The 16,554-nt window shown below is 39.8% G+C and overlaps 1 protein-coding gene across 3 annotated transcripts in view; it reads left to right on the top strand.

Moving 5' to 3' along the window:
- Window positions 1-16,554, top strand: part of LOC110494608 (contactin-4) — a 218,696-nt gene that overhangs the window by 84,725 nt on the left and 117,417 nt on the right. For all 3 annotated transcript variants that reach the window (XM_021569831.2, XM_021569833.2, XM_021569832.2), the window contains exon 4: window positions 7,651-7,826. In XM_021569831.2, the coding sequence (XP_021425506.2) occupies window positions 7,651-7,826 (176 nt within the window). The remainder of the gene's footprint in view (window positions 1-7,650; window positions 7,827-16,554) is intronic.

Raw genomic sequence — 16,554 nt, forward strand, 5'->3', positions numbered from 1 at the left:
ACACAAAAAAATGAAACAATATGGAAAGACCTGTGTGTTGTCCTTTTTAATGCAGACAGAGAAGAGCTCTTAATCATAGCCTCAATTTTGTCCCGCACATTGAATATAGTTGCGGAGAGTCCCTCTAATCCTAGATTCAGATAATTCAGGCGAGAAAAAACATCATCCAGAAAGGCCAGTTGTGTGAGAAACTTATCATGCAAGCAGTTAGACAAGTGAAAATGATGGTAAGTAAAGAAAACCTTAAGCTCGCCTCTCAATTTAAAAACGTGTCAATACTTTCCCCTTGATAACCAGCGCACTTCTGTATGTTGTAAAAGCGTTACATGGTCACTGCCCAGATCATTTGCAGTGTAGAAAATACACGAGTTCAGGGGCCTTGCTTTGTAACCATTTTCACTGTAGTGTCCAAAATGTATTTCAAGTTGTCAGGCATTCCCTTGGCAGCAAGAGCCTCTCGGTGGATGCTGCAGTGTGCCCAAGTGACATCGGGAGAAACTGCTTGCGCACACGTTACCACTCCACTATGTCTCTCTGTTATGGCTTTTACGCCATCAGTACAGATACCAACACATCTTGACCACCAAAGTCCGTTTGATGTCACAAAGCTGTCTGGTACTTCAAAAATATCCTCTCCTGTTGTCCTGGTTTCCAGTGGTTTGCACAAGAGGATGTCTTCCTTAATTGACTCCCCATCAACTATAAGACATATACCAGGAGCTGTGCCAGGCCCGCCAAGTCTGTAACGCATATAATTCACTGGCTTGTATGTGTAACAGTATAGCTTCCGTCCCTCACCTCACCCCAACATGGGCTCGAACCAGGGACAATCTGCATACATCGACAACCGCCAGCCTGGTGGCACCGTTACCCATCACTACACAAAAGCCGCGGCCCTTGCCGAGCAAGGGGAACTACTTCAAGGTCTCAGAGCGAGTGACGTCACCTATTGAAACACTATTAGCGTGCACCCCGCTAACTAGCTAGCCATTTCAGACCGGTTTTGACCTCCTTTTCCGCAGCAACCAGTGATCCAAGTCAACAGCAGCAATGTAACAGTATAGCTTCCGCCTCTCTCCTCGCCCCTACCTGGGCTCGAAACAGGGACCGTCTGCTCACATCAACAACTGCCTCCCACAAAGTATCGTTTTGTACCCATTGCTCCACAAAAGTTTGCTGCCCTTGCGGAGCAAGGGGAACAACTACTTCAAGGTCTCAGAGTGAGTGACGTCACTGATTGAACCGCTATTAGCGCACACCCCACTAACTAGCTAGCCATTTCACACCGGTTACATATGCAAAGCAGTAATTGTTTCAAAACATCTCCTTCCATGTCACTGATGCGTTGTGAAAGTGTTCGATGAAGACATTGTCTGTATAGTTTTTTTGGCCTTTTACCCCAGCATTGTCCCAGCCATATCTGCTGCAGCAGGAAGAATTAAGTCCTCCACAATAGCATGGGGCTTGCCTGTCCTAGCCACTCAGTAGCTCACCATATAAGATCCTTCTAGCACCTCATTATTAATGGTATCTGTTGCTTTTATACATGTCTGACTACTCAAAAGTTGTTTTAATTCTCGCTCAAAAAAATCCTGTGGCTTATTTTTCAAATTGGCATGTTTTGTTTCTAAATGTCTGCTCAAGAGTGAAGGTTATTGCGTTTTAAGATAGTACTTTTGTACATATAACACACGCTGGCTGAGAAAAGGCACTACTCCCAATATAAGTGAACCCCAAATCAATGTAGTTCTCATGTCTTTTGTTCGGTGCTTTCCCGGGTAAGGTGGCTGTAGCTCTTCAGCTGCATCAGATTCACAAGTGTCAGTGTCCATCCTAGCTGGGCTAACAACAAATGTAGAATTACTGATGCTAGCATTGGATGTGCTCGTGGAAGCAGAACAGCTTGTGTCATCGACAGGTGCAGCTGTAATACTGCTGGTAGTAGCAGTACTACCAGTAGAGCTGGTATGTGTCTCAATGGCCTTATTTTTTACCATTTATACATTTGAATGAGCAACGGAATGAGCAGCAGCTACGTTTGGCCACTTACGGACCGCTACCTGTATTTGACGTGTTGTTATTTCGCTGAACACTAGATGGTTTAGTTTTATTTTTGGCAGTGAAATGAGGCTACTCAGGCAGAAAAAATCTCATCCAAGTGTATAGCCCCATTGGAAAATATAAATGGACTGTTTGAAAATGTGACAAAAAGAAAATGTATAGCACCTTTTGGAAAAAATAAATAAAACATTTTTATTTGGCGTACCCTGATCGATGGCATTGCGCCACTTCCCGAAATCAACAAATAATGGGAAACAATGCAATCATGCATGACGCATTCTCATCATGTGAAAATAAATGTTAATAGTACACGAAATTTTGAAAATCGAGTAGGGTTTAAATGCCAGGATGTTATACTCATTTAGGATCTTCATCTAGTACAGGTATTCCCAAATTGGGGTACGCCACATCCCTACTGTGTATCTAATTGGTCAGCTGTCGTCAAAGCCGAAATGAGGAAGATATCCAGGCATTTAAAGTATACTTGATTTTCCAAATGTCGAACACTATTAACTATTTTTTTGTAGACCCAAACGGCATACCATTTAGGATGCAAGTGTGGATATTCAGACATGGCCAGTGTCTCTTTTCCTCTCTCTGCACGGTTCATTAGTCTATCGAAAATGTTGTGTGTTGTATCTCTGGCAACTACAAGGTTCAAATCAATCATGTTTGCTCAATGAAATTGCTGGGGTGAGATTTAGAAGGATTGGTACATTTAACACTTGGGATTGAGCCAGTTTAAAGGATGACCTAATCAGCTGTTTCCTGTCAAGGTCGCTATACAGTCCTGTCAGAGCACAGAGCCTGGCCCTGGATGGGCTGCCTGCCTGCCTTCTAAGACGATCTTCCTGAGGGAAGCTGCAGACTAAATCATCTTCAAAGTTCATTAACTGCACATCACACAATCGTATACTGTGACAGGCTGACCTCAGAGGTTGCGCATTAAATGTGGCTCATCCTCTTATATGCTTTAAAACTGTCTGTCCCTACAAGCATAAAGCTTAAAACAGAGTATTTACTCTGGATAAAAGAGTCTTTGTTCTGTGGCACTGGGTCTATTTGGTTTTCCCAAAACTGAAAGCACCAGGCGGAAGGCTAAAGGAAAGGAACAGACCGTGTAACATTCTACAAACTCATAAGCCAGATGGCATGATATTATGCCACTGTATGGACGGCCTACTGGGACATGATTGCATAAAGCATGTGCTTAACAGAGCTGCTAAAACCAGTGTCCTCCTCTAGAATGATTAATAGTCTATTAGATTATTAGATTATCTGCAACATGTACTTGGTTTAATTTATTGCTCAATGTATAATAGCCATGATATTAGCCGACTCAATTCAATACAACAGTCATTGTCAGGTCAATATCTAGTGGCAAGACAATGGATTTTCATCTTAGTATGTTGACCTAACTCACTTATTCCTTCCCTCAGAAAGCTCCTTGTGCAGCTTAATACTCCGATGTTGACCTAAAGGGAAGTGGTGTTTTTTTGTTCTCAGTATTACCATATCAGTCAAAGCTCTGTCTTCGCTCATCCAGAACTTGCAGGAATGTGATATTCAATATTGGCTCTATTGAATCACTCTGTTGAAGAATAATAACAACTTTGAATAGGCAGACTGCTTTCATTTTTAATGGAATAACATTTTTTTCTAACACAGAAACAGCCTGGTATGCGAGCTGATGAGGACCACTTCTCTGAGATAACAGATCATGTTAGAGGCTCTTCTCATTTTATCAATTGCAGCTTCTCTTTCTGAAAGCATGAGTAGTTAGAGTAGACTCACTACTGTGCAGTAAAATATTGATGTTTTTGTTTCTTGCATTGGAAGTAAGCGAATAGCTTGAGTTGCCTTATGAGACGGTCGGTGAGGACCTTTACCATACTGTAGTGTAGAGTAATGAGGCACTGGAGACCAGACTTCTGTACGTTGTGTAAGGCTAGTTTGGAGTAGGCATGGTGATGTATCACTGAACTATTATATATCTAGTGTCTACAGTACCAGCTTGTAAAGTAGTTAAAGAGGTTGTTTGTACGCGGTGCGACCCCCATAAGCACTATGTATTTAAAGGCATATTGTATTCTGTGAGAACAAAGCCACCGTGAACTGTTTGTAATCATATATTTTTAGTTTGAACTACATGTTCCCTTTTGCTTAAGGAATGATGTTTAGCCTCTACTCTATTCCAGTCATAATTGCCATAGCACAAGAACACCATGTATGGATCTGAGTTATTCTTCCCTCTCTCTAATGAAGCCCTGGGAGAGAACCCTCAGTCCCAGTTTCTATTCAAATGCTTGATATGGTTGGTAGTTGTCTAAATGGTAGATGAAAGAGAACAAAGATGTAATGTCTTTTGCTTTTAACCTGTCATTAACCTTTTACACTTGTCACTTTATTATTATGCCTTCTCTAAGGTGAATCGTACAATGAAACACCTTAGATCTAGTCAAGCAGAGCTACACCAACCTGATAAAGATATTCTCACGAATGCTTTGACAAAGTCACCCTATTTGTTGAGCTGTTTAGAATCCATAAAGACAATCAATTAAAATCCTTACTCCAAATAATCAGCAATTAATTGCTCTGGACCCTAATCATGGTTTGCGTCGTCCATATCACAATGAAGTGCTTAAAAACTATCATGCTTTATAGGGTTGAATATTTTCCTGGTATTTTACAAATGTCCCTTCCCGAGAATAAATAACTCCTCCCGGGTAACCCGCTATTTTCCGCCAAAACCAGAATTGTCGTTCAAAAGCATTATAAAGTATATAAAATAGGTCTTTGTCTGGATTAGATTAGAGCTTTGATCAAAAATTCAAGCCTGATGCTACTTGAGTCTGATGAGCCATACATTAAATACATTTTATGAGCCCCAAAGACATTTCATGAACCCAAGCCCCAAAAAGTCCAAATGATTGTGCCATTATCCAATACATTTGATAGGCAACTCAACATTACACATGACAACAAAAAAATTCATACAATCCCATAGATGTAGCTAGCTATGTGCTCTCTTGGGTAAATACATTAAACTAGCTTCAGTAGGCTAATCTTTGAGTGTGAACTGAATTACACTATTATATGGATTGGATTTATGAACATCGTTCAAATCATGATAAAGCAGTGAGAGACCATGCAGCCTACAAAGTTACAAGTATTGCCTAGCGAATTAGATTTTAATGTTGAAATATAATAGGGCCTATTTGTATAATTAGTAGGTGGGACGCATATATACATTTCATAATGTTTCCCCTAATTTTATTAGCCTACCGGAACTTTCTATTGTTGGGTCATGTCTTCCTCGCGTTCAAGAATTAAATTAAATACATTTTGTTGTCCTAATCTTCATCATTCTAATGAAATCCTTGAATAATATAGGACTAGAATTAAATGCAGAAGGTTTTCACTTCTCTTCACAGAGATTGAATGGTTATGCATCTGAATAAATAACTGCTATAGCCTACCGTGCGTTTGCTCTTTAATTTATTTAACCTTTATTTCAAACTACCCGTGAGTTCTATTGGCTGCTGTATTTAACGTTACGCAAACAAGACCTTAAATCCCTCTTCGAATAGTCTATTGGCATAAGAAATGCCCAAAACATTATGTCCAGCAAGCTGGCTTTTCCTGCATGGGACACCAAGAGCTAAGGAGCATTTTTTAAGGAAAAGCTAGAAGAGCACAGGTGCGTACATATTGCACAAGAGACAGAGGCTATAAGCCATCATTAATTAGCTAAATATAAGTTGTTACGAATCCCTTTTGGCCCGACAGTCTGGGGGGGGGGGGTGTATGGTAACGAGACCCGTAACATAACTCATAGTGAAAAAGAGTGAGAACAAAATAACCACAGAAAAATAAATTACCAGCAAACACTTGTGGTTCATTTGAAAACACACGGTAATTGGGGGGGGGGGGGGGGGGGGGGCAGGAAAAGGCACTGAGCTGGACCCAAGGAAAGAAATAAGGATCCAAAAACATACCTAAACTAGCCTACTTCACCAACAGCTAACTAACCAAAAATACAGTGGGTGGTACGCCCAGTTCTAACTAGTGTTTTTATACAAAGTATTCCTACGGGTAATGTTTGCCCATGGACAACTTATCTTGGTACCCCCTTTTCCCACCGTCAAACAAACACCATAGCAAAACCAATACTCACACATGTAGTTGCAAAAACCAAACAAGAGCTCTACAGACAGATGGCATTGACAGAGAGATTGCACTCTAGAGCAAACAACAGACAGGGTTTTTAAACCAAGGGAAAGGGAATGTGATAGGGTAATGGAAACAGGAGGAGGTGTGTCTTCTGATTAGCGACTGATTGATGACTGATTGGGGAATGATGAATGCCACCTGTGAGGGGAGAAGGAGAGAAAATAAATACACACACAGGATACACACACAGGATACCTGTATCCGTAACAAAGTCTAATACTGCATTGAATATATTACCTGAAAGAGGTAGACTAGTACATCTATATAGGGCTTTATATCAATCTAGAACATGATTATCTATTTTGGATGCAATTGGAATTGAGTTGATGGAGAGAGAAAAAGACTGCGAGAGAGTTCTCGCACGTGCTGGTTTAAAGCAACAATATTTGAGTCATAGGCTGTTTTAAAACTCTGGAGCTGCAATAAAAAAATATCTTTACAATTAAAAATAAAAGCCAGATGGAGATGGGTAAATTTGGTCTTTATATTACTGTAGCTATGCTGCAACAAATTTAGGCCTATCTGTCACAAGAAAAATGATGATGATGATGATGATGAGATGATACTGTAGGTCTACATGGATTGTGAACTGCACTCCATACTGAGATAGGCTGTCTGTCCCCACCCTTCAGAGGCCGTAGATAAGCCAGATTTAGACACTGCACATTATTTCACAGTTCCATTTCACGCCATGCTATTCATATAAACAATTTATTATCATTTACCGGTTTCTCTGAGTTATTTATCCCTGGAAAAGGGAGTGGTTTTGGGTGGTAAATCCAGGTAAATCTCGGTAACCGGGTTCCCGCCATTCAACCCTAATGCTTACTCATCTGTGAAATTTAGTTTGGTATCGTAACCACCTTTCTGCTCTATGTGGAGGGATTGAGGAATCTGCTGCCTTCATAAGTGAATTATATCATTCACTGATCACCTCTAACACCAATTATAATCTCATAGCCTGGTGTAGAATGCAAAAGTGCAGAATGCAGTGTGCTAGCTATTATTTGTATTTGTTGCAGCGTAATGATTAATCTGCATATTTATGCTGTTTGACTTGGTGTCTAGCAAGATGGATGGCCACAGAGGCTGTGTATTCTTGGTGAGTGAGGTATTTTCTGCTCTGTGTTGTGCCGGCCGTCAGTGTAGTTCACTACTTAGATTAACGCTATGCTGTGGGGCATGGTTTGAGGGCTCTCTTGATCCTTTACTACTCAAATTAAGGTAAAATCAGCATTTGCCTTCTTTGAGGTTTTTGTCAGAATCTCATATTTCCATAAAGGTACAGTACTTGATCTACAATAGATTGAAGTTAATAGTGGATCTGGATCTGACTGCTTTTCATTTTGTTTTTAGGTGGAAACTGAATGGCACCGCGGTCACTCCCAAATCAGGCTCACACTATAGCCTGTCTGGAGGCAACCTCCGAATCAGCCATTTAAACAAAGACCAAGATGCTGGAACATATCAGTGCCTCGCCTCCAACTCTTTTGGGACCATCGTGAGCCGAGAGGCCAGTCTAACCTTTGCATGTAAGTCACTAACTATATTTTATTCCCTCTCTGATCATACTGTACTAGCCAGCAGTGTGAAGGCATGTGACAGAAAAGATATGTCAGTGGGACTTGTCATAGTGTCTTGTGTCCCGTCTGATAAAGCAATCAACATGGAAGCGTCTCCTTGGGGAGCAGCATTTGCCAGTGCTGTGACTCCACACTCAGGATCTTAATCCTGATAGAGCCAATACATGAAACTCCAACTCCAACTCCAACGCATCAAAATACCTCTTCATCACTTTCCTCAAGGTTCAACTCAAAATAAATAACGATAAATGACTACACTACCACATACTGTCTTTATAGTACAGGACATACTTTCAAAGATGTTCAGTTAAAGTATATTGAGCAAACATAATGTCATAGTGAGTACAAAAACCGAACAGAAATCATCTTCTCTCAGCATGTGAAAGTAATGGGAATAGAAGAATAAGATAAAGATAAGATAAAGCAGTATATATTTATATTAGTCTTTTTTTTGGACATTATAACTGACAGAACTGAGTAGAAGAGGATAAATGGTCCCATGTGGTTGTTGGTGGAGCATGGAACTTGCAACACCAAGGGTTGTGGGTTTGATTCCCATGTGGGACTAGTACGAAAATGTATGCACTCACTACAGCAAGTCACTCTGGATGCGAATGTCTGCTAAATGATTCAAATGTGAATAAAGATAGCAGAATTTCTGCACATAACTGACAGACTACGGTCTCAATTTAGCTGTTTTCCTTTTGAGTAAAAGGAAGTCAATACTCCTTGCTGCTTCTCCAGTTATTGGACATCCTAAAATGACGACATGGACAGTGAAGTGAATGATGGCTTCTTCAGATTCAGTTCTGATGCCCCACGGTGGGAACAAGGCCGCCCCATCCCTCACAGGCCATTTATTTTGTCCCACTGGCTGGGCCCAGTCTCACTCCGGAGCAAGAGTAATCCGATTCTGTAGGGAACTCCACTGTCACTATAAGGCGAAACAGTGACAGTTCCATCAATTTTCCGGGCCTGACCTTAAAGTCTTGGGATGTTGTCACATAGTAAGGACCTGCATCTGTGACTGTCATCTGTCTTCTTTATTACTCTTGGTATAGCTTAAATAACTCCACATGATGATTGAATGGTGAGGGTTCAAGACAATACTTTAAAGGGCAGTTGATATTATTAGAGAGTGTATCTTGCAATTTGTTAGAATATGTGGTTCATGTCAACATTGAAAGATTTGATTGTAAAATTAGAGCAGAAAGCATTGATACATTAAATTAATTCCATTGGAGAAGAGGACATTTAATACACTGTTTATTGATCTCATGAATACTTTAGATATGAGTGATTATTGATGGATTTGGCCCTGTTATGCCTGCAGGCCAAATATACTATACATCATATTAATAATCCATTTCTTACCTGTTTCCATGTTGTCTGTTCTTGACCTTGAAAATGGTTTTATGTTGATTCAGATTCAATCTTTGAATGGTATTTCACAGTGAAATTTGAACCATCTTTTCACTGTAACATGCATACAATATTTAATGCTCTTAAGTGGTGCAGCCCAGTTCAGCTCAATCAATAATACATTCTGTCAGCTCTTAAAATAATGGTCTTAAAATACATTCGATGGCAGTATGCATCAATCAATACCATCTTCTTCCAGAGAAGCGTAATGAAAGTTGGCTATTAATGTGTTTGAAAATGTTCTCTGTGATGAATTTGCTGGAGCTTGACCTCGTAGAGTTGAGATAATACACCGAACAAAAATATAAACACAACATGCAACAATTTCAAAGATTTTACTGAGTTACAGTTCATATCAGGAAATCAGTCAATTTAAATGAATTCATTAGGCCCTAATCTATGGATTTCACTTTACTGACAATACAGATATGCATCTATTGGCCACAGATACCTTTAAAAAAAGCTAGGCGCGTGGATCAGAAATCATGTGGTGTGACCACCATTTGCCTCATGCAGCGCAGCAGATCTCCTTCTCATGAAGTTGATCAGGTTGTTGATTGTGGCGTGTGGAATGTTGTCCCACTCCTCTTCAATGGCTGGGGGAAGTTGCTGGATATTGGCGTGTACTGGAACACGCTGTTGTACACATTGATCCAGAGCATCCCTAACATGCTCAATGGGTGACATGTCCGGTGAGTATGCAGGCCATGGAAGGACTGGGACATTTTCAGCTTCCAGGAATTGTGTACAAATCCTTTCGACATGGGGCCGTGCATTGTCATGCTGAAACATTAGGTGAGTGTGCCGATGAATGGCACAACGAATAGCCTCATGATCTCATCACAGTATCTCTGTGCATTCAAAATGCCATCGATAAAATGCAATTGTTTTCGTAGTCCGTAGCTTATGCCTGCTCTGTTCACAATGTTGGCATCAGCAAAATGCTCACCCATGTGACACCATACACGCTGTGTGCCATCTGCCCGGTACAGATGAAACCGGGATTCATCTGTGAAGAGAAGACTTCTCCAGTGTGCCAGTGTCCATCAAAGGTAAGCATTTGCCCACAAAAGTTGTTTATGACGCCGAACTGCAGTCAGGTCAAGGCCCTGGTGGGGACGACGAGCACAGAGATGAACTTTCGTGAGACGGTTTCTAACAGTTTGTGCATAAATTCTTAGTTTGTACCAATAGTTTCATCAGCTGTCTGGGTGGCTGGTCTCAGATGATCCCACAGGTGAAGAAGTCGGACGTGGACATCCTGGGATGGAGTGGTTTCACATGGTCTGCGGTTGTGAGGCCTGGTTGGACGTACTGCCAAATTCTCTCAACAATGTTGGTGAAGGCTTATGGTAGAGAAATGAACTGCACATTTTAGTGTAATTTTATATTAACCAGCACAAGGTGCACCTGTGTAAGGATAATGCTGTTTTATCAGCTTCTTGATATGCCACACCTGTCAGGTGAATGGATTATCCAGGAAAATGAGAAATGCTTGCACAACATTTGATAGAAATAAGCTTTTTGTGCGTACATGGAACATTTCTGGGATATTTTATTTCAGCTCATGAACATGGGTCCAACTCTTTACATGTTGCGATTATATTTTTGTTCAGTGTAAAAAGGATTAAAAAACAGTGAACATCAAATGGTCCCAAAGTACTTTAAGGAGATATGATTTTCTCTGCCTTTCCTCTTGAATTGGCTTGCTTTAATTGCATAGATACCGAAAGCCTTTTCAGTAAGATCCGTAGGAAATAGATAATTGTCATAATGGATGCGCTGATGCTGTCTGAAGAACAAGCTCGGCCTCCTATTTCAGTAATTGGGTTCTGGGTATAGAAAGTATTTTTTTATTGAAATAGGCATTGATAGTAAAACTGATGCATAGTGTCTTAATCGTGTGTACTGTGATTTAATTTTGCAATACTTTGTTGGTGTTGTGATACATTTCCTTGGGTTTATCAAGGTCTCAATGGCTAAAAGTACAAATATTTTAAGAATGTCAAGAATTAATAGATAAGAAAGATTTTCTACATTATTTATAAATTAATATCAATCTCTCAAACTCTGTACTGTATATCATGTCCATGTCACCCGGCCCCTTTCAACACTGGATAGTTATTCTCCCTCTAGCACTCCTTTTCCATTTGGTACAACAACTGTCATGTTTATTTCATTCTGTCTCAATATTCATGGGATTTGTCATTTATTCCTCACAACCTCTCACTCTCAGGATAGACTTGTCCTGGTTGATGTAATGTTCAATCTGTTTGCTCTGTGGATACAAATCCTCTGATGTTGGAACTGTTGCTCACTTTAGTTTATACTGATGGCTAGTTTTCCATCTGCTCATTTCCCTGTCTATGAACTTGAAGTGACAGTGGGGACAGGGGAAGAGCTGTCAGAAATAAATGGAATATCTTATACGACGGGCTGCCTACGGATCAAGTCCCTCCCCCCCAAAAAATAAAATAATAATAATAATTTTAGGAACTCAGTCGGAACTCAGTTAGAATGGTAGAATACAGAATATGCAATTTTGACATTTGGTTGTGCATCAGCAGTTTTCTCTCAATTATTATGTCAGTCACTGAGAGTCACTCAATTAGCCTATGTCAACTACCATTTTTTAGATTGGTAAGTTAGTCTAGCCAGCTATCTAAACTTGTAGTAGTCATGGTCGAATTACCAAATGGGTGGTACACCATTGATTTTATTAGTGACTCACTCAAATATCAAATGAAAATCTGCAAATATTTCTCTCCACCCTATGGCAAAATGAGTAGAATTGCAGGAAATCAGCTGTAAAACTGCACATTTTTCTCTCCGCCCCATGACAACATTTGTAGAATTATAAAATTGCAACATTTTCTCTACACCCCCATGGCAAAAGGCAGAATTTGTTTTCACTTAGGTCCCCCAAAAGGCTAATCTAGGCTCTGACTGCATGTGTGGGCATGAATTTGGGTAAGCAGACCCGCGAGCCCGTCATGATGAGTTCAGATTTTTTGTTGCCCCCACCCACATCAAAGTTGCCCATCCATGTGTTATACCATCTGCGTCTGCTTACAAGTAAGAGATTTGGCAGTCATGCTTAGATACAGTGGTGGAAAAAGTACCCAATTGTCATAGGTTCCTGTCCTGCTAAGCATTCAAAATGTAACGAGTACCTTGTGTTGTTAGGGAAAATTTATGGAAAATCCTATACAATATTTTCTTTAGGAATGTAGTGAATTTAAAGTACAATTAGTCCAAAATATAAATACTTAAGTCAAGTACAGATACCCAAAAAATGACGTAAGTAGTACTTTAAAGTATTTTTACTCTAGTACTTTACACCACTGCTTGGATATCCTTTTTTCTCTAGTAATGCCCCATGTGTATTGTTTACTGCACTTTTGGAGCTAGGAACATAAGCATTTCACAACACCTGTGATAACATCTGCAAAATATGTGTACGCCACCAATAACATTTGATTTGATTTGAATTACAACCAACCAACACCCAGCTTTTGAATTTCAATATGGACAACAATCGGCACTGTGAATAGGTATATGTACATATTCTTCAGTTGGAGAAAGTTTTGTTCCTCTAGATATTTTCCAGGATTGTCAATGTTACCCCCCTGAGTAGCAGTGCTCCAAATAATCTGACGTTACCCTTCCTCCCATGAACTTGTGATGGATGGTGGTGCTGCCAGTGAGGAGTTGGCCCTGTTTGCTGCCTGACGCATGGCTAACTGATGGATTAGAGGGCCGCTTTCTCACTCAATACCGCCTTCCCTTGATTATTATTTCTATTGATTCTTTATCGGTGAGTATGTAAAAGATGCACACCCATAATTCACATGGATGAATAGCTTGAATTCAATGTTTCTGAGTCACAGAGGTGCCACCTCAAAGGTCATGATTTCAATGTGATACATTGTTCTACAGTGTATTATTGTTTGACTACAGAGTTAGACCAAAGATTTACCAATAATAAGCTATGGGATGTATTTGTTGTCAATGAATATGGAAATGTGGGTCCAGATTAAAACTATGTTAGTGCAGACATTTTTATACATACTGTATACATTTTGCCACAATACAGTCCTCAGTCGTTTTTAGTTTGTACTCACAGAGTACAGCTGTATTTCTCTCACAGAGCATGTGCAATTATGCAGACAGATGTGCTGTTTTTTTACTTCCGTTTTTTCATCTTTTATACGAGCCCCCCGCATCCAGAGATTTGAGAATCCTACTAGAGTTGCTAAACATGGTGTAAAATTCCTGTAACTCCTGAAGGATTTACATGAATCCCTCATTTAAATGCAAATATTTCCTGAACACTACTCTCCAGCTGTTGTGATAATGTGAATAGAGGGAGTACGGTAAACTGAGTTAATTAAGTGTAAATAGCTACCAGCTATATTCTGTCTTTAGAACTTTTTTACCTGCATAGACTGTATGCAACTGCATCAGATGTCATGTGCTTGTCTCCCCTTTGTGGCTTTAAACGGTTCTTCTATGATAAGAACAAAATGAAAGTAAATCACTTTCATTACTGTACATTTGAACCTACGCTTTTTAAACCTACGTTATGATGTAATGTCAGCTACAGTTAACCCCAGTTACAATAAGTTAAGCGTGAAAAGAGGAATCTATCTTTCAAGCGAAATGAACTCCCCTGTGAAACTAAATGCTTACTTGCAGGTTTTGTGTATGTGTGCCATTGGGGGTGAATATGCAAGACAAAATATTTAGGTGCCTTTGAATGGGTATGGTAGTAGCTGCCAGGTGCACCGGTTTGAGTGTGCCAAGTACTGCAACACTGCTAGGTTTTTCACGCTCAACAGTTTCCTGTGTATCAAGAATGGTCCACCACCCAAAGGACATCCAGCCAACTTGACACAACTGTGGAAAGCATTGGAGTAAACATGGGCCAGCATCCCTGTGGAATGATTTTGACACCTTGTAGAGTACATTCCCCGACGAATTGAGGCTGTTCTGAGGGCAAAAGGGTTGCAACTCAACATTGGGAAGGGGGTTCCGAATGTTTTGTACACTCAGTGTATATTACTTTACCTTAATTTCTCAATAAATTGTGGGAAGAGTAGTTCAATACCAACATTTACAAGGCCTGCCTCTTTTCTTGCGACTGAGATGAGAATTATTAGGCATATCTCTTGAAGGCTGACTGCATGCTTTCATGCTTTCTTTTGAACAAAAAGTGCCCATGTGCACAGCTGTGTGCTCAGAGGAGCATGCATTTGGTCAAGTCTCCAGCACTGTCCCCTCTGACCTTACAGGCTCTTCTTGAGGCATTGGCTGTATCATTCTGTAATAAGGATTTTGGCTGGGATCTTCAGGACCTTTTTGCAACAATGGTTTGTTTGCTCTGCTTCTGATTTTAGGACGGGAGGGGGCACAGTTTGATTTTAGCACTATCATTATCTCTCTCTCTATGTGTGTGTGTGTGGTGGGGGGGGGGGGGGGGTGCGCACACATGGGTGTGTGCATGTGTATTTTATCGGGATGATCAAACATAGCCTACTGCACTGGCAGTGAAGTGGCCCCAGTACCGCTTCGTGTTAGTACAACGGCTTTTATCCTAAATAATGCCCAAAAATATACTTTGTAAAATTTACTCAGCACCTTAGATGTCCAATGCTTTTGTCCACTTTGTTCCTTCAGGCTCTCTATTTCCTAGGCTCTCTGGGGCTTTTATCTAGCACCCCATCCTGTGTTGAGATGAAAGAGGGTGGCAGTGTCACTCCAAACCTTTTGTTACCAATCCCCTGGTTCCCAGATTGGACCACTATAGACAAAGAATTACCTCCATGGGCCCACATGTACGGGACATCTGCAAGCCATTCATTAAAACTGTGTTTTGATAGAGAAAAGTCAAGGAGTCTAGACTTACCAAATGAGGAGTTCACTTGCAGACAATAAGCCCAGTCAGTCAGTCAGAGATTCATGTTTTATATCATATTCTCTTTTACCTGTAAAACCGTCTAGAATTTAATTGTGCAATTTGAACTGCCATAGCACATGAAACCAATTTGGATGTAGACAAATGTGTTCAGAATACTATTCAACATCAATTATTCACAAATGGAATTAACTTTCTACTTATTTCTATCAGTGTGCGGTTCAATGGTATCAGAAAATCATCTCTCTTTTTTTAGAGATCAGTTAAATTGCTGAGGTAGATGCATATAGCTAATTGACTCTTAATTGCCAAATCTCACATTCATCTGTGAGAAATTGCAAAGAATTGCTTTTCTTAATAGAGCTTAAGAGTCTCAAATAGCTATTAGCAAAAGTGTGTTCCTGGGTTAAGAGGAGATTTATGTTTGAAGAAATAATTAAAGCCTGCCTCCTAATCGACTTGTCCCATAACCAGTATGACATATATTAGCTGACCTTATAGTCCTCTTAATAAATCAGTGAGCCCAATAATTTTACATTTAAATCTGCTCCTGGAGCAGAACTAACAGCAATCTAGTTTGAAAGCAGGTTTGGTTGGTTGCTGAGAGAGATGCTCAGGACTTTCCATCAAGTCGCCCTGGAAAGAGAGAGCTTTCATTCCAGCATTGATGCTCGAGGTGACATGACAATATGGAGCATATTACAGAGGTTAATTAAGGTTAATTAATCCAATTGGAACAATATGTGCTCTTAAATCTGCACCCGTTATCAAATAAATGTATCTTTGTTCCCAGTGGTAGAAAGATACAGTATGAATGTATTTTGTGTCACCAGCTGTCTTTCTAAATTTGGCCATTTTTATGTAGACAGGCTTCATTTTAGCCACTTGCAGTAAGTTACCACACTGCAAAAAATGAAAATCTTACCTACTGTAGACTTCACCTAGATTTTTGTTTATCTTGTATTGAGATAATTAAGTCAAAATTACTTGTTTTTTGTTGATTTAGCTTACCCTGAAAATGCCTTTGTCTTGTATTAAGATATTCTGACTTGTATCAAGACTTTTTTTAGGTTAAAAGAAGCTAAATTATCTGCCAGTGCACTGAGATAATTTGCCTTGATAAGACGCCAGATCATTTTGCTTATTTTAACCTACAGTAATAAAAGGCTTGATACTAATCAGAATATCTTAATCCAAGACAAATTATCTTGATGCAGTTTCTGGGTAAACTAAATCAATTCAAAACAAGTACACACATTTTCTGGGTTCGCTAAATCAACTCAAACAAGTAATTTCAACTTAATTTTATTTTTTTATTTATTTTATTTTATTTCACCT

The sequence above is a fragment of the Oncorhynchus mykiss genome, chromosome 17, assembly GCF_013265735.2.
Source record: "Oncorhynchus mykiss isolate Arlee chromosome 17, USDA_OmykA_1.1, whole genome shotgun sequence".
In the NCBI taxonomy this organism is placed as follows: Eukaryota; Metazoa; Chordata; class Actinopteri; order Salmoniformes; family Salmonidae; genus Oncorhynchus; species Oncorhynchus mykiss.